General features: G+C 37.9%; 1 protein-coding gene and 1 long non-coding RNA gene across 2 annotated transcripts in view; both read right to left on the minus strand.

The window, feature by feature from the left end:
- The window catches only part of LOC139696762 (uncharacterized), a 35375-nt gene extending 27390 nt beyond the window's left edge, over nt 1–7985 (minus strand). Inside the window, exons 1-2 of the long non-coding RNA XR_011702653.1 lie at nt 7873–7985; nt 7537–7588 (exon numbers count right to left, since the gene is read on the minus strand). This is a non-coding gene — a long non-coding RNA (uncharacterized lncRNA). The remainder of the gene's footprint in view (nt 1–7536; nt 7589–7872) is intronic.
- Nucleotides 7986–8035: 50 nt separating this feature from the next.
- On the minus strand, nt 8036–18592 carry LOC139696629 (uncharacterized). The gene is made up of 6 exons (XM_071595438.1): nt 18400–18592; nt 13722–13825; nt 9925–10079; nt 9291–9353; nt 8252–8465; nt 8036–8049 (listed from the first exon to the last, which is right to left on the minus strand). Exons 2-6 carry the CDS (start codon nt 13792–13794, stop codon nt 8036–8038), a joined length of 519 nt encoding a protein of 172 aa, XP_071451539.1. The 5' UTR covers nt 13795–13825; nt 18400–18592.
- Between the last annotated feature and the right edge of the window lie 218 nt (nt 18593–18810).

Here is an 18810-nt window from a genome sequence, read left to right on the forward strand (position 1 = left end):
GTTGGTGGAAGTAGTAGTATTTAGGGGAGGGACCGGCTACTGAGGTCATTTTCGCCATAAGGGATGGGCTGGAAAGGATGAAGGGTGGAGAGAAACCCAGCGTCGGCATTAGCCTACTCTTTACGCAAGGTGCCAAGGGGTGCGCAGCTTAATGTCCCATCCGACGGACGGCGTACTCACTCAAAGTGCCCTCCATAAAGCACCACCAGTAGGGATCGAGATACCTCTGAAAAATATTCAACACCGACGGGATTTGAACCCGAGCCCTTGGGTGGGAAGCCAGTACGATAGCCACCTAATCCCCAGGAAATACAGTTATTTGAGTGCTAAACTATTAACACTCAATATTACATGACTGAATGAAATATGGCAATTGTTCACATCAATAATTTTCTTCAGTTTGTGACTAATTCATTACCTCAAGGTTCACTAAGGGGTAATTTTGCAAACACAGAAATATTGCACATGATAATTGAAATAAAAATAAAGAGCTGACTATTATACGTGCTAGCTGTATCATGCTAACCATGTACACCACTAGCAGCGTGGTGAGAAAATGCACATAGGATCTCCTTTTATCCTCAGTCTCAGAGTCATAAAGTTAAAAGATATCAGTATTTGGTTCATTTCCTCTCATTCAGACTTCAGTCTTTGATATTACAATCCATCCTAAGGGTCTCAATCTAGGAAAAACAGCACTCAACAAAAAATGAGACCCTCTATGATCACAGGCATATACTTAAGAACCTAAATATTCAAACAAAATTATGGAATTCTCAGTCATTACAACATGACAAATGCAAATTCTCTGAAACATCTTCATAACAATTTATATTCAGAGATCAATTTTGTTTCATATATAAAAGTAAGATCATTTATAATGCAGATCTTAGTATACTATACACAAAATACAGGTACAATTGACAAAATATATGAAAAAACTTAATACTTAAAAATCAAATGTACTTTCTTCAACCAAACTGTAACAATGAAATTCATTCATTTTGGTCATTAAAGGGACAGCTAATGTACAGGTATGCAGAGCATTTGATAGCAACTTTCAACACAGAGTCATAAACAACATATCATTTGGCTTGGATGTAAGAAAAAATCTACTACTACACAAAATTTTGTGATTTAACATTTATATATATCTGAGACTCGTGTGCATTTGCATTTAATTGAACAATACAAGCTAGGGATTAACGAGGTGTGTTCAAAAAGCAATGGAAATTTTGTTATTTTACATAGCCCATAGAACACATGAGTTCTTGCCACAAGTTCAAATGATTGATAAAGAGTCTGACTTACAAGTTCAATGCATTTAAATGAAGCAATGTGAATGAAAACACCCATATTAGTGACGAAACAATTCATGACTTTTGAACTACGATAATGCTTCTTTGCTTCACTTTGCTGCTAGCTCATGAATTTCTGGCCAGAAACAACCCAGTAATGATGTACCAGCCTCAACATTCACCAGACATGGCCCCATGTGACTTCTTTCCTTTCCCAAAAATATAGATAAGCTTATATAGGGCAGTCATTTTACAAGCATACAGGATCCGTACAATAAGTATCATGCTTGGTTTGCGTTAGCCACGACAGAGCGGTGGATGGGGATCTGACTGGTCGGCTTGATAGAGGGGTCCCCCACCACTCAAGCGCACTTTAGTTCAGTCGCCTTCGGGCATGCATTGAGGCAGGAGGTGGATTTTGTGACATGTGATTGTTTGTGGTGTCGTCGCGCCAGAAGGGAGTGCACCGTTGAGGATTGCTACACTGTGAAGTTTTGCCTTAAACTCGGGAAATCCGCATCAAAGACCCTTGAACTCATTAAACAGGCTTATGGATATGATGCCTTAAGCCGCACAAGAGTTTTTGAGTGGCACAAAATGTTTAAGGAAGGCCAGGAGCTCGTCGAAGACAATCACCGCGTCAGATGCCCGACGACCGCTCGAACTGATGCTCGGGAGGTCATACTGAAAAAAGTTTTGGGCTCAGACAGGCATTCAGCCATCGGCCTTATCTGTGAGGAGACTGGCCATTCAGTCGGAACCGTCCACACCATTGTAACAGAGGATCTTGCGATGAGGAAAATGTGCACGAAGCTGGTGCAGCAAGTCTTGAGCGAGGAAATTTTGGGCTGCGTCCAGGAGGATGAAGATTTTTTCGACAATGTTATTACCTCAAAGGATAGCTCAAAAGGAGCTGGAAGGATCAGTTCGACTCCATTGAGGCGGTTCAAGCAGCGACGACAAAGGCTCTCAACAGTATTTCAGAAACTGACTTCCAGCGGGCTTTTGACAAGTGGCAGACGCGCCGAACCAAGAGTATCGATGCAGAAGGAATGTGTTTTGAAGATTATTATGCAATTGTAATGATAACTGCAATAAATTTTGATTTTTGGAACCAGTCCCGATACTTATTGTATGGACTCTGTAGATGAGATAAAAATGTATGGCTGAGAGAGCTGAAAGCTATACCAAAGATTGAGTTCCAGAGGTGTTTTGAGGTTTGAAACAGTGCTGGCATATGTGCATAATATCTAATGGGGACTACTTTGAAGGGGATAAATTCCCATTATTTATTGAACACACCTCATATTAGTTGCATTGATGGAATATATGTAAATATAAATCTCTTATATTGTAATACGATTAAAATAAGTACAAAATGGACGCAGATAAAAATCACATAGTTCAAAATGGAACTGTAGTCAAACATTGAGAAGACATAATATTAAATATAAATCAGTATAACATGAAATTTCACTCAACCCATTTTTTCAAATAAAAATGACTATCAACCTCAAAAAAAAGCAAATTAAAAAAATATCGACAAATTTCCTCATTATAAGACATGATATATCAGTAATATTAATAGCATGACATTGATTGGTTTTTCTGCCTGGGAATTTGCAGATTTCCATATAGGTGAGAGAATAAATTACCATATTTTCCAGTCCAGAAGATGCACCTTTTTTACTCCAAAATGTGCTCTACAATCAGTCTGTGTCTTATGGGCTGGGGTTATATGGGTATAATTTCAACTTACTAGCCAATTTGTGTGAAAAATACTTGGCTTACGAATTTTTTCCCATATCAGCATAAAAAGAGTTGCCAATATTAAAAAACATTTGATAAAATCACCAAATTGAGTCAAAAGTAAGTAATAGAGTTTTAAAGTTTCCCAGAAAGTATCGCCTAAAAAATTTCCAAATAAATCATAACGGTGATGTTGCCCCTCTACTAATACATGCATACATTTTATCACTCCTGATAAACTAGAAGTCTACAAGCATTCAACCTTAAGTAGTGTGAGAGAGTCCTAAAGGCATAGAAAATGGTTGCTTTCAATACAAATTTCGATAGCATCAAAATAATAACAGAAACTAGGCATCACGTAAAAAGTAAAAATGATAATTACCTCATTGAATCTTAGGAAAGAAGATTGTCATAACAGTGTTGCTTTTTAACTTGAAGTTGTGAGTTACCCTTCAGAACATGAAAACAAGGAAGCTGAAAGGTGTTTTGGCCCACAGCTAACTGAGAAGATTAAAGGACAATACAGGGAGCAGAAGGTGGATTTAGCAAATACAGATATGAATAAAAAATTGACCTTCATGTGCTCTTAGATGGTTAAAGCTTCCACAGAAACTGACACAAAAACTGCCACTTGAATAAAAAAGAAAGGTTATAAGGCACCATTTCATGGCATCATACTGATGAGAAGAATAAAATGGCAATCAATACCTAGTGTTTGTGATTGAAAAAGACCTGGTGGAAAGTTAAAGTGAGATTATCATAAGGTTCTTTTGAAAACATGAAATTAGTAATGCATTACATGGAAATAAAGATGACAATGTGTAAGAGGAAAGTAACAACCCCATTGAAAATAATGCCAAAATGATTGAGCAGCATTAATGATGAATTTCCAGGATTCTACAATGAGTAAATGTTAAATGCATGTAGCTACAAAATTTTTCAAGTAACTATTCAATTTTATCCTTATTATAAGTGTTAAATTCGAAATACTTTAATCCTTTTCTGTTTGTTCCAAGTATTTTTTTCAGTATATTCTAACCTGAAAAATCAGGATGCGTCTCGTGTGCTGGGAAATATGATAAGTAATGAAGGATCTCAGTTTTTCCCGGCGTATTGTATTCAGGAAGTTCTCTCGGGTTTCCCACCGGGTCAGCGTGGTGTGCACCGACGTTTCGACGGCTAACTCTGCCATCGTCTTCAGGGTGAAGTGCAGAGCAATGAATTGGCCGGGGGTATACCGGATCCCGTGTGAGTGCGGCCAGGTATACATCGGGGAGACTGGCCGCACAATTGAAAAGCGACTAACGGAGCATGAGCGATGCATCAGACTCCATTACCCTGAGAAGTCTGCAGTCGCCGAACACAGCATCACGCATGGTCATCGGATTGACTGGGGGAGCACCAAAAGACTTTGTCACACGAACGGCTACTGGGACCGAGTGGCGAAGGAAGCCGTGGAAATCCGACTGGAAGGACAGAATACCTTCAACAGGGACACTGGCTTCCAGATCAGCAGCACGTGGAGACCTGTGCTGAGAAAAATTGAAAGTACGAGACGTCACCGGGGCGGCTCGGCACTTGGGAACACATCGGACCAATCGGAGGACACCTGACCCTACGACAGGGTATAAATACATGGCGAATTCATTGCTCTGCACTTCACCCTGAAGACGATGGCAGAGTTAGCCGTCGAAACGTCGGTGCACACCACGCTGACCCGGTGGGAAACCCGAGAGAACTTCCTGAATGATAAGTAAGTTTTCCCACCATGATAACAGAAATATTTGATTTTCTACTTAAGGTGCCCAGTACTTTTTCTGACATTATCACATGATCTTTAGTGGACCACTTCTTTTTTGAAGACATTACAGGAGTAAATCTTTTTGTCCATTAATTGCCACTTCTGAAAATACAAAGAGAACAAAAAATTATTAATGATTTAGGTACTAAACATCTTTTTGAAGACACCTTATTCGCTGTAACAGAGTGTTTTCAAAATTTTGATTTAAGTTTTGGCTAGTTGTTTTAGTTTCACATTGCCACTGGAGTCAGGTGAAATGAAATGTCAAGTTTGCAATTGGCCATAAAAAGTCAAGAAATGTTTATACATGATTCACATTTTGAGATGTGTTAGTTCCCATTCCAAAAAAAGGTAAAGGCTACATCATGTGAGGACTACAGAACAATAAGTTTGATTTCCCACGCAGCTAACACTGTTCTCAGCATCATCAACAAAAGAATGGAGAGTAAAGCAAATGATCACTACGGGGATGATCAATTTGAGTTTAGGAAGGGGAGAAGCATGCATGATGCTATTGTCATAATGAGATCACTAATCGAGAGGAATATAGAATACAATCATGACGTATTTGCCTGTTTTTTAGATTTCAAAAAAGCATTTGATAGAGTGAATTGGGAAAAACTAATGAGTGCATTGCAGAAAATAGGGATAGATTGGAGGAACAGGACGCTAATCCACAACCTGTACATGACTCAGACTGCTCTGGTGCACGTGGGGAATGGAGAGTCCAGAGAGCAGAGTTAGAAAGAGGAGTAAGGCAGAGTTGTCCATTATCACCAGTGATCTTCACCTCCACATATATGCTGTTCAACATTTATGTGGATGAAAAGGAAACATTACTATAGGAGGGCAAAAATTAGAGCAGGTGGAAAAGTTTATGTATCTCGGCAGTGTTTTGGAACAAAATGGTCAAAGTAGTAGGGACATAAGGAGAAGAATTACACTTGGGAAAGAGGCTTTCTTAAGGAAGAGGGAGTTGATAGGGATGTTGAGTAAGGATGTTAAAAAAAGGCTCATCAAAACTTTCATGTGGAGCGTAGTTCTGTACGGCACGGAAACACAAGGACATAACTGGAGCAGGAGGATAGACATGGATTGGAGACTCTTGAAATGTGGCCATGGAGAAGGTGAAATGGGCCAAAAGGAAAATAAATGAGGAAGTGAATGGGGAATTGTTGGAAGAAATCATAAGGAGACAGGAAATATGGATGAAGGGCATATTGATCGAAAGTAGGATGTTGAAGACTATGATAGAGGGGAGAATGTTAGGCAAATAAAGAAGGGTAGAAATACGATGGGGATGCTTGACAGGACAAAGGGAGGAAGTGAGGACACAGAGATGAAGAGGAACTTGCTCAAACGTTGCAATAAGTTCTCGCTGTTGATAGTTTTTCCTTTTTCAAGATAGTTAAAGAAAATTATCCCACGCGCATCCCAAAAAACCAATGCTATGACCTTGCCTGCAGATGAAATGGTCTTCGCCTTCTCTGCCTTTAGAATCCATTGTTTTCATAGTTCTTTGGTCTTCGGTGTGAAGTAATGGACCCATGTTTCATCCATGGCTATGAAACGGTGGAAAAATTCAGCTTTGTGGCCGCGAAACATAGTCAATTGAAACATTATCACGGCACTGATTTTGCTACAGTGTGAGCAAATGCGGCACCCATCTTGCACACAGCTTTCTGTGATCTACTGGAGATGATTAATTTTCTCCATATTCACAAATTCACTGAAAGCGATCACGATTGATGGCTGCCAAACAAAAACTAAACAACGTAGCTTCTTCCAACTTGAAACATATGCTTAATAGATTGCATACTTTCTAAAAGTGATATTTTTCAAATAACTACCGCCATCTCTAGGTCAGGCCGGGTACTTCTGTGCCTTCCCATGTATATGTGATTCAATGGATTTTCAAGAGTGAATTATCATTAATATGTTTTGGGTTCACTTTAAGATATTTTCACAAAAATATTGCTTCTGAGTAATGGGTTAATGTTGCAAAGAAGTGGTGGTTAATAATATTTGCACATGCACACCTATCTTTAAACCATGAGATTTTATATAATTAATCATTATGTAGCAGTAGTATTTAGGGGAGGCGACCGAAAACTGAGGTCATTTGCGCCATAGGGGATGGACAGGAAATGATGAAGGGCAGAGAGAAACCTGGCATTGGCATTAGCCTACTCTTTACGAAAGGCGCCAAGGGGTCCGCAGTTTAACGTCCCATCCGACGGACGGCGTACTCACTCAAAGTGCCCTCCACAAAGCACCTCAAGTAGGGATTGAGATACCTCTGAAAAATATTCAACACCACCGGGATTTGAACCCGTGCCCTCTGGGTGGGTAGCCAGTACGTTAGCCCCCGCACCATCTCGATCCCCTAAATCATTATGTAAATGTACAAAAACATTTTCTATAAACTCACCATTTGCACAAATTATCCAGAGATTCTGGGGAATATATGAAATGAAATGAACACAATGGGCATCTCAATGCAATATCAATGCTTAAGAGAGTGTACAATAAATAGAATAAACTCTTAAAGAAACATGTATCATTGCTTGCAACTTAGATATAAATTCAAGATTTTCTTACATAAAAGCATCTGTGGACCATACAAATCTTTCCAGGTAATTTACATATTAGAAGGGTTTCTTAGAATATTTTATCATTCTCACTTACCAGAAACAGGATCAAGGGAATTCTCCAAGACACAAACATGACAACGGGCATGCTAGGGGATTAAAAGAAAATATCTCCATATTACACTTCACCTCACAGATAAGACAGAGACATTACCACTCAACACTGGCAAATTCAAATGAGTAAAATGCTTTAACTCAGAATAAACAAGTTATGGGATCATTAGAAGACATACAAATGGTTGTATTATTTGACAATATTTATTTTTTAAAGTCATCAGACAGAGGTAATTGAATTATGAAAAATCAACTGAAATAAACATGAAGAAGCCTACTCAATTCAAATAACTAAGGATAACTCAGGTAAATGTCTCACCTTGATTGAATCTCTTATCACTTTACATACGCCAGAGTAGAGGTCTTTAGGTTTTTTTAGGCTAAGTGGATGACTATGATGCTTGATAAGGAAATCTCTCTCGTACTTCTTCTTACCATTTGGATTTTGAGGAGTCCACTGATCTGAAAGTGAACATTAAAATTCAAGCAACAGAGCCTTGATCAGAAGAAAAAATGTGAATTGCTAAGTGCACCAATCATCTGAAGGTAGCACATTGACACCAAAGGGGAAAAACATGAACACAGTAAGGTCCTCAAAGTGAACTTGTTATGATTCAAAATTATTAAATTGAGTCGGACTGGTGCCCACATACAAAGAGTGTGAGTTGGTTACATTTTGTTAACATGCATGTACTCACCACAATTGGACATAGATGTTTGAACTGGAACCTTCTTTCCTGTTTCCATCACAGTACACTTTTCCATGTCTAGAAATATTTGTGACGAAATCACCTTATACTCATCACCTTTCCTTCTTGATTTTATTACTTGATCCAATAAGATTTCTCTTGTTAATATTTCAAAAACCACCTCTCTTTGCAGTGCTTCTGCATTGTACATTTCAGGTGCATTCTGGAATTGATACACAAATATATATGAGGTCAGCATTGACATATGACACAATAATGCATATAATCATACATTTAAGGTTGAAAGCTTACTAATCAAACTTTGGATGGACCCAGACTGCACATCAGTACATTTCGTACCCTCAGCAAACAAGACATAGTCCAAAAACCCAAGCAAAATTTAACTGTTTTTAAATTCTGCATAAATTCTAACCTCATTTTCATTCTGTCCAACTTGCCTAACTTTTTTCTAATCCTACCTCACCAGCATAACATCCTCCCGACTATCACAGTCTGCAATATTCCATCATTCCATTAACAATCAAAGTGCTCAGAATCCACCCTTCTTGCTTCCTTAGAATTTCTCCGAAGAATCCTCTCTCAACCTCACCATGTCTAGTATTTCATTGTTTGTTTTCCTTTCTGTCCATTTCACCTTCTCCATCTTCCTTCACACCCACATTTCATTTCATTTATAGATAAATCTAACTAATTTTATAAATATCCCACAGACTTTCATTCCTGTCTCCAGTTCTTCCCATACATCTTTTTTTACACTAAAAAGCATGGGTGACAGCGGGCATCCCTGTCTTACCCCCCCTTCTAAAAACTGCTCGTCCAGACTCCTCCACATTCACCTGAGCAAGTTAAGACCAATGCCAACATTTTATGAAAAAAAAGGGAGACTATAATCTGAGAAATAGGGTAGTAATATAAAAACAACAAAATGAACTGAGAGACAATAAAATATCATTCACAAATAATCCACTAAGTATCTGCCAATAGATACTCAAGTGCTCGTTTTAGAAAAATAAATTTTAGCACTTACACTGTCATAGGGTGGTGTCATCTCCAAAAGCTTGAGAGAGCATTCACACATACTGCACTTTTTCTGAAACAAAAGTTTTATTTTTTATTACTCTTGGAAAACTATAACAATGAAACAAAATTATTGAGGTAGAATTGTAGCGATGAACAAGGACTTTTCAAAATAAAAATGAACACAACTCAGAGCCAGTGAGATTTCATGACAATGCAATTGACACAAAAATATCCCTAAATCCGAGCCAATTCTTTTGAGTGATAAAAATAATGGTTAGTTGTAATTATAACAAAACATCATGGTGGTAGCTTTCATAACCTCTGCAGTAAGTGCCAACTTAATGAAATAACTCTAGCTCATCACATTACACATGGATGGAAGACGTCACACTCACTTTTACTTATTGCTATACATATAAGGGATGTAGTTATACATCTCAAACTTTGATAGCAATATTGATGATAGAGTATTATAATTGTAAAACTGTTAATCTACAATGAAATGGTACCATTTTTTAGGTATATAAAAGATAAAAGTTAATAATTTACCGAATAGAATGAAATACGAGTCTAATGTATCATGAAATAAGATGAAATGTTTTTCAAAGTCATCACTCATGTTATCTCAATAAAGAACTCACTTCACGAAGGCATTCCTCTAGCACTATTTCCTTGATATCATTCCTGTCCAGTAGGCTGTCTGGTTTCTTCAATGAAAGTGGATGAAAACGAAGCCTTAACATAAAACGCCGGTCATACTTCTTTCTAACCTGAGGGTTCCAGGGAGTCAACTGATCTATATGAAAGAATAAACATGCCTATTTGATCATTTACAAAGTTTACATGAACACCATTATCTGTGCTGTGGTATAGTTCACAGCATATTTGTAATTGGGTGAGACATGTATCCATCATCACCTACAGGGTTCGTCTGGAAAATAAGTGTACTGAGCTCAGGAAAAAATATTTATTACACTTTTACATATCTTAAGCTAATATTCCTCAAAATAGGACCCTTGTGAGTCGATACACTTGTTCCAGCGGCGTTCCCATTCCTGGAACGCTCCCGCGAAGGCATCATCGGGAACCTCTTGAAGACTCGTCGTCGACATCTTCTCTGCCCTCCACGAACATCTTGTGCCACCGAAAGATCATGTTTCTGGACATGGCTGACTCCCCGTAAGCCTGGTTAATCATACCGACAGTTTCGGTAGACGATTTCCCAAGCTTTGCCGCAAATTTGATGGAATAACGCTGCTCCAAAAACTTCGGCATCGCGTTCCGTGACGTGGGTCGAGCGTGGAGGTTCGTGTTAACAGAGCTCCTCACTACACCACAGCTCAGAGCCGACTGCCTTTTTCAGCGTCGCTTGCCAACATACCCCCCTCCAATTGCAGCCCGTCAGAGCGGTGCTGGGCGCGCCTGGAGCGGCGCGCCCAGCCCAGGAGTCAGTACACTTATTTTCCGGACGAACCCTGTATGCTTTTCAACGTATGTGTATACAAGGAGGAAATGATTAAAGAGATACTGGAAGATTTGAAGATAGTAACACAATTTAGTGGAGCATTAATAAAATCAGTTACATTTATGGATATCCAAGCTTAACCCTTATAGTGCCAAAGCCAGTATGAGCGATATCAATGAATTTTACCAAAAATGCCAAAATTACAGGTATCTCTTTCCTCAATGTGTATACATGAATAACAATTGAATAATTCTTATTTACAATGCATTATTCTCTTTTTTGTGCCACATGTAATGTTTTCACAGATATTTTTCATTAATTCTGCATTTCTCTTAAAATAGCCAGGCAATTTTTGTATGAGCTAAGGGTGCAATAGTCCAGGGGAAGAGATTTGGACTAGGATCTGGCCCCCCTACCTTGATGTAAGAATTTCACATGCCATCAAGCTTAGTATTAGGTGAAATCTACCATCTAAAAATCAACCATGAAATCTATTAGGGTTGATCACCGTGTTTATGAATTTATGGCTTAAGCAATTACCTACACATGGCACTCAAGGAGTTAAGTTTGTCAGTCAGCCAAGGGGTTGCTACCATTGCTGAGTGCATTGAAAAGTCTGTGTGATAGGTATGGGATGATAATAAATGCAAGCAAAACAAATGTTATATGGATTTTCAAGAAAAGGAAAAGCTAATTTAAATATTAAAAGAGGAGTTCATAAACTAGAAGCAGGTGGAAGTTGACATATTTTGGAAGTGCTCTGGACCAAAATACTCAAGGTAGGAGAATAAGAAGAATTGTATTAGGCAAGAAAGCTTTCACAAGGAGGAGAGAATTGATGACAGGGACATTGAGTATGGACGTAGAAAAACAGCTGGTCAAAACTTTGATATGGAGCGTAATTTTGTACAGCGCAAAAACATGACCATTGAAGCATGATAATAGGCCTAGATTTGAGTAGTTTGAAATGTGGGTATGCAGAAAGATTGAAAATGTAAAATGGACAAAAGGAAAACAAACAAGGAAGTGCTAGGCATGGTGGGGGAGGAGATGGGAATGTTGGGAGACAGGAAAGATGGACACAGAACATTTTGATTGGCAATAGGACGTTGAAGACTAGGAGAGAGAGGAGAATGTTAGGCAAACAAGGAAGGGTAGAAATAGGGTATGGATGTTGAACCAAATGTAGCAAGGAAGGTAGTATGCATAATAGACAAGGGGCTTACAGCAATGTTGGGTTTTTCAGGTAAAAATTTGTCAGGTGAGGCAAATAAATGTACCATTTTACCAAGTTATTAGCCGTTTACATCCTAAATGTACTTCAACAGGTAGAATACCAAAAACAATAATATTAGTAATCAGGAGACAGAGGGTAACAATGAAGTTTTCTTGGGTCTTCCACCGGGTCAGGGGTTCCATATTGGCCGACGTTTCGATGCCCAACTCGTGCATTGTCCTCAGGGTAGATGATTGCCACTCTGTATTTGGCCATCTTATATACTTGACCTCTCAGGTCAGGTGACTTGTGAATGGTCCAAAGAGGAAAAGTCTCCTGATTGGTCGCTGGGCCACGTAACGTCGAGCCACATAAACGTCGGCCAATATGGAACCCCTGACTCGGTGGAAGACCTGAGAAAACTTCATCAAGCAAATATGCCGGGAAAGCACCAGATCTTACTTCAGGGAGTATCAACTTTTAAACTTAAATTGGTAAGGGATATCACAGATATCCCAGAAAACCTGGGATTTGCGTACATCAGAATTGTATGAATTAAAGTTATACGTGCCCTGAATACGTTTCCCATAGTTTCCATGCTTTCAAAATATCATAATTAGTAAAACTGTTTTTTTTTAATAGTCAAATTTTTCCTACATTTTGTGTATCTGAATTAATGATTTTTAGAAGCTATGTCCATGAATGAACATCACCTACTTCTAAAAGAAAGAGTTCCTCAATCAAAATTGTTTTGCAGAAGAATATTTGACCCAAGATGCAAAAAAGGCTAACTGAATTGCACAAGACTCCCTGAAAAATTTCACCATCATATGAAAAGAAAAAATTAAAATTAGGTAAGGCACAACTAAGATCAACCAATTGCAATCATTTAAACGGGTCCTAATATAATATTTTCAAATATTTTTATATCAAATGATAATATTATCACTTTCAATTTAGTAAGCCCCCCGCACAGCAAATGCTTACTTATATCTTACATATTTTTCTGTCCGTTCTTTTATTTTTTAGAACTTTTACGCACACTTTTTCAATTTTTTTTCCAAGTCTTTACAGGGGATAAGCTGAATAGATATTCACCCATTGATTTGCAGCAGACATTGTCACAAAGAATTGCGACAAAGAATTGTAAATAAACACCTGAAATAATATGATGCATGCATACCATTCAAATCAGCTGAATAAATATTGATTTTCATCCTAATGTTTACACCTGACTCATGACTCCCCCTTCATACATTTTTCTTGACACACTGGTCAAGTTTGAGATAATTAAACCAAGTCAGTACCGATATAGCTGGACTCATTCTTAACTAAATTCCATTAGCAATAATGTCATCAATGATAACACACAGAAGTCAAAATAAAAGCAGGAAATTTGGAAAGTTTGAGGGGTATGTGCAAGCCATACATCACATCCAGAGATTAATGTTGGCCTGGGATAACCAAAGCTGTCCATTTTGGGAAAGTGAATTCCATAGACACATGAGCAGATGTCTAAAACCTCACCTATTTGGTGGCAGGAAATGAAGTGAGTCTCCCTCCTCTATTATCCTCTTTAGACTGTTGTTTGCACTTGTCTTTCCTATTAATCAATATGGTTTACTATTTGCACACTAACCCTATTTTCTACTACCTGAACTAATTAGTGTCAACCAGGCTACTGAGAACAGACTGTACACATAACAGCCAGCTTCTCTTTTACTCTTTCAAGTTTAAGATTAAAGTTATTGACTTACCAAGACCATAAATACACTTTATTTCCTCTAAAGCAACTGCATCATCTTTTCCATTGTTGTTCATTTTTGCCATTTCCTCCTCAGAACGACCCGTAGCTCACCAGCTGGTCGAAGAGGAAATCAAAAATTAAGTATAAAGATTAAATCAAAAAGTAAAATAGCAAATTACATAATTTATAAGACCAATTTGTGGCAGAGCTGGAAATTATATTGGTACGACCAGTGCTAGGAATATTAATTAATTACACTAAGAGCATTTGAATAATCAAGGGATTTATTCGGCATACTATATATAAATTGTAACATACAACGACTTGCCATTTACAATTACAGAAGAACTGTCCATAACCTACATGCATAATCTACAATAATCAGGTTACAACAATGCCAACAAAAAGTGGAAGAAAAATAGAAGCCAAAATAAACAAAAGGGGTAAGACAAGGATGCAACCTCTCACCAGCAATATTCAACGCATACCTGGAAAAGGCATTAAAGGAAACACAAGAATTGGGTATCAAAGGAGTCATGTTAAATGGAGAAGATATGAACAAGCTCTGGTTTGATGTGGTGTGCAGATGACATCACAGTAGTGGCGGAAATGCGAGAGGACCTTCAAGCAACTCTAAGTGCTATGGATCAAATACTGGGGGAATATAATATGATTCGAGGGGTAAAACTAGAGCGAGTGGAATCCTTCATCTACCTGGGCAGCAGCATAACATGGGATGGAAGAAGTTTGAATGACATCAAGCAAAGAATAGCCAAGCTAAGAATGCGTTCATGAAGAAGAGGCAATTACTATGTTTAAAGAACCTAAGGCCGAAAACAAGGAAGCAATTTGGTAGTAGTGGTAGTTTTTAGGGGAGGCGACCGACAACTGAGGTCATTTGCGCCATAGGGGATGTACAGGAAAGGGTGAAGGGTGGAGAGAAACCCGGCATCGGCATTAGCCTACTCTTTACGAAAGGTGCCACGGAGGAAGCAATTTGTCATGACTTTTGTGTGGAGTATGGCACTCTATGCTTCAGAGACTTGGAGCATTGGAAAAGTGGACCAGCAAAGAATAGAAGCCTTGGAAACATGGTGCTGGAGAAGAATGCTGAAGATTAAATGGACAAAGTAAGGAATGAGGAAGTATATAGAAGAGCAGGAGAGGATAGGACCATATGGAGAACTCTACGGCATAGAAGAAAAAGATGGATTGGACATACATTGAGGCACAATGGATTGGTTAGGATAATAATAGAAGGAAAGATTCAACAAGTAATACCAAGAGACACGTACATAGGACAAATTAAGAAGGATGTAAAACAGAGAAGGTATCAAGGATTGAAGGAATTGACATTAAATAGAGTAGAATGGAGGGCTACAGTAAACCGACCCTAGGATTGAAATTGATGAATAGAACCCTAGAATAGAATTGATGATGATGATACATGTGTGTGTGTGTATTATTTATTATTATTATTTTATCATTTATTTATAAAAAGATTGCTTTCCTACTGTCCTTTCCACTTGTGTCATCCATTCCTCCTCTGGTGGATGAAACAGATCTAACGCCATCAACTGGCGAATGAATTGGGGCACTTGTTTGCATAAACCCCCTGCAGATTTCAGTGTAAATTGCATTTCCTTGATAGCTCAAGTGGTTAGAGCATCGGCCCGGCAAGTCGAAAGATCGGTGGTTCAAGTCCCAGTCAATGAAATATGTTTGCACTTATTATCTCCTCGATTCCACCTTCCCTACCTCTTCTGTGTTGGTCCATTATTTTTTCTGCCCCCTTATGATTTCTCCCAACAATTCCCTCACCTCGCCCCCTATATCCAGCACTTCTACGTTTATTTTTCTTTCCATCCATTTTACCTTCTCTACACCCACATTTCAAAAGCCTCCAATCTACGTCTATCCTCCTTCTTCAGTGACTGTGTTTCTGTGCCATACAGAAATACACTCCATATTAAAGTTTTGGCGAGCCTTTTATTAACATCCTTACTCAATATCCCTGTCATCAACTCTCTCCTCCTTGTGAAAGCATCTTTCCCAAGAATAATTCTTCTCCTTACTACTTTGACCATTTTAGTCGAAAACACTTCCGAGATATGTACATTTTTCCACCTGCTCTAATTTTTGCCCTCCTATTTTAATCTTAACCTTGGTCCTTCTCTTCCTGGATAATCGCATAACCCTTGTTTCATTAATATTGATTCTCATCCCATATCTATTGCACTGAATTTCCAATCAACTCAGCTGTGCTTGCAACCCCTTGGCTGACTGATGAACCAGAACTTGGTCATCAGTACATCTGATTTCACAAATTTCCCTCCAATTTTCATTCCTACCTCCAGTTCTTCCCATCCCTTTTAATCATTTCCTCTACATTAACGTTGAACAGCACTGGTGTAAATGTATACCCTGCCTTACACCTCTTTCTACCACTGTCCATCGGGATTATCCATTTCCCACTCACAGCTGAGCAGTCTGAGACATGTGCATATTGCGGATTAGCCTCCTTTCCCTCCAATCTATTTCTGTTATAAGCATTTGGAATTTGATCGAAGGCTTCAAGATGAGATTCTGACCTCTTGATAATCCTGCCCAAAAACCCAAGCAATGTGATTTTTGTTAATTATTAGCTCATAGTGGTATACCAAATGATGGAAAAGGGCAAGGAACTGCCATCTTCTGCCCTGAAGTGTGTTTATCATTTCATACATACATATAATAAACAAATATATATTTATTATGTGTACATATAAAATTTGCATGAATTTCCTAACCAGACCACAGAAATTCATAGGAAGGCATCCCAAACACATATGACATGATTCAATAGTCATATGCAAGTCTTTTTGTTGCGATCACCAATGGTGATAGAAACGTAAATCCTTAAATCTAAATTTTTCGTAGTCTCTCTCCATTATTGTTTTGAGCTGATGACACACAGGCAAACACAGCAATATCACCCGGCAAGGCTTTTGGTGCACTCATAAATTTCAGATGTACTACTGATTTATTCTGTTAACTCAGCAAGAAAGTGACACCTGAATAACTGGGGAGTAGAGGTATATGAGAAGCGATGGTAAAGGACAAAGCTTTGTTTCTATTTCATCCACCCCTCTTGAGGTTTTTATGTTCTGGTGCTCAATATGCAGTGTGGCTTAGACATTTTCAATTAACTTTACCAGTAAAATCCCACAATTCTTAAGCGGTTATTTAATCGAATAAGTTCAATTTAATTCTTAGCGTTTTAGTCTCCAGACATTCCAATTCCAGATTTTGTAGTTTGTAAATTACCAAATGATTCTTTGTTTTCCGTCGGTCCACATTTTTTTTTGGAAAAAACATCATTTTGTTGAATTATGAATAACTCTCTTGACTCCCAAGGTGAATTTTATGCTGGAGATATGTGGGAGGTAGGATCCATCTATTTCTTTCTCTTTCTACCATTGACAAATTCTAGCTCCTCCAAGGTGAAACAACATAGCCTACATATATTGAGTATTGGGCTCAAGGAATAATCAAGATATCAATATTCCATGACAACCTTCGGATTTCCGATAGAACTTCAAATAGAATTAAATTTTTTCCTCATTTTTATGAAACAATTTACCTTGACACATTACTCCTTTGGGTGGGAGTGTACAGAAATTAACATTTGAGAAGTACAATAAATTTTAATATGGATTGAACCGCCTAGTTATTGAAATACCAATGTCACTTACTATACCCGAAATTGATACAAATATATGTTATCAGAAGATTCAGTTAAAATTACAATAAATATCTATCTGAACAGATTCAAAGTAGAGATCATCCGAAAAACTTTCCCGATTAATAAACACTTGTCAAATCATTAAACATTCAATCATCAAACAATAAAAGGGAAAAGAGTCCACAAAAATTTAAACTTAAAAGTTTTAAACAAGAAAAAACACTGCCAAGAGTAAACCCTTCGCATTCTTCATGGTAGCTATTTCTACCTTCAAGAAATGAACAGAATATATTCTGGTGCCCTTGATAACTTGAGTGCCGCGGAAAATAATTCAGAAAAAAAACTTTAATAACGATTTTGATGGCGGGGAAAGTCTTACTCATATTTCCACTAAAATATCAACTAAGCTATTACCACTTTATTCAGTTTATTAGGGCCCACAAACACAGATTTTTGCGACAGCACTTAAAACAAAATCTAGTTTTCCACGACTCAAACCTCTGGTTGCTACACTTCCTCATATAAAAGTTATTTATAGTCATGCCAGCCGACAATCTTACCACACATTCCGATTCACAATCTCTTAACGTTAATGTGTGAATTTTATTTTCATTCCAGATGTTAGAAGTTATTAATCAAGAGACTACTTAAATGTGACTAGCCGCATAATAAAATTTTCTTATGGCCTCGAACTATCGGGAAAAAACAATGTTTGCAGTGAATGGAGCATGTATTAGCAGTGATCAATTTATTCACCTGACCTTTTTGTTAAATGCATAACAATAACTCAAATTAATAATTTCATGGCAAGTCTGAGAGACTAAAAATGCTAAATGTATCATCTACGAATTCGTGATATTGCCATTCGACGTGGCAATGGTAACATATTCTCAAATCATTCCCATGCTATGAAAATATGTTTAATAAGTATCCGCAATGAACATCAACTATTGTTACGACTTACAGATTTGGGGGACTAAAGAAATTCCTTCCAGCCAGCCAATGCACTCATTGAAAACAAAATTCTACCATTACCAGTCGACTAATTTCATATTCCTACTCCTGAAAGAAAGCAAATTCTCTAAAAACCCCTGGGAGAGTAAGAGAAGGCCATTACGAACAAAAACAACTGAATTTTAAAATATTCTATCCAGAGTCTGAAGTTCTATTTCCCCCTCTACGAAACACAAATAAATGAAACCGATGCAAATGATTACGAGATGTACCACTAGGTATCGCTCGACGTTTATTTAAAGCACTAGGTATCCAATCAAGCTATGTTGTTATTGTTCTGATGAGAGTAGGCACATGAACTTATGTGACGAAATACACAGCTAAGTGTTTTGGATAGTTCAAAGTGAGGTAGCCTTTACCA

This window comes from Hetaerina americana, unplaced genomic scaffold (genome assembly GCF_022747635.1).
Source record: "Hetaerina americana unplaced genomic scaffold, ioHetAmer1.1.p SCAF_7, whole genome shotgun sequence".
In the NCBI taxonomy this organism is placed as follows: domain Eukaryota; kingdom Metazoa; phylum Arthropoda; class Insecta; order Odonata; family Calopterygidae; genus Hetaerina; species Hetaerina americana.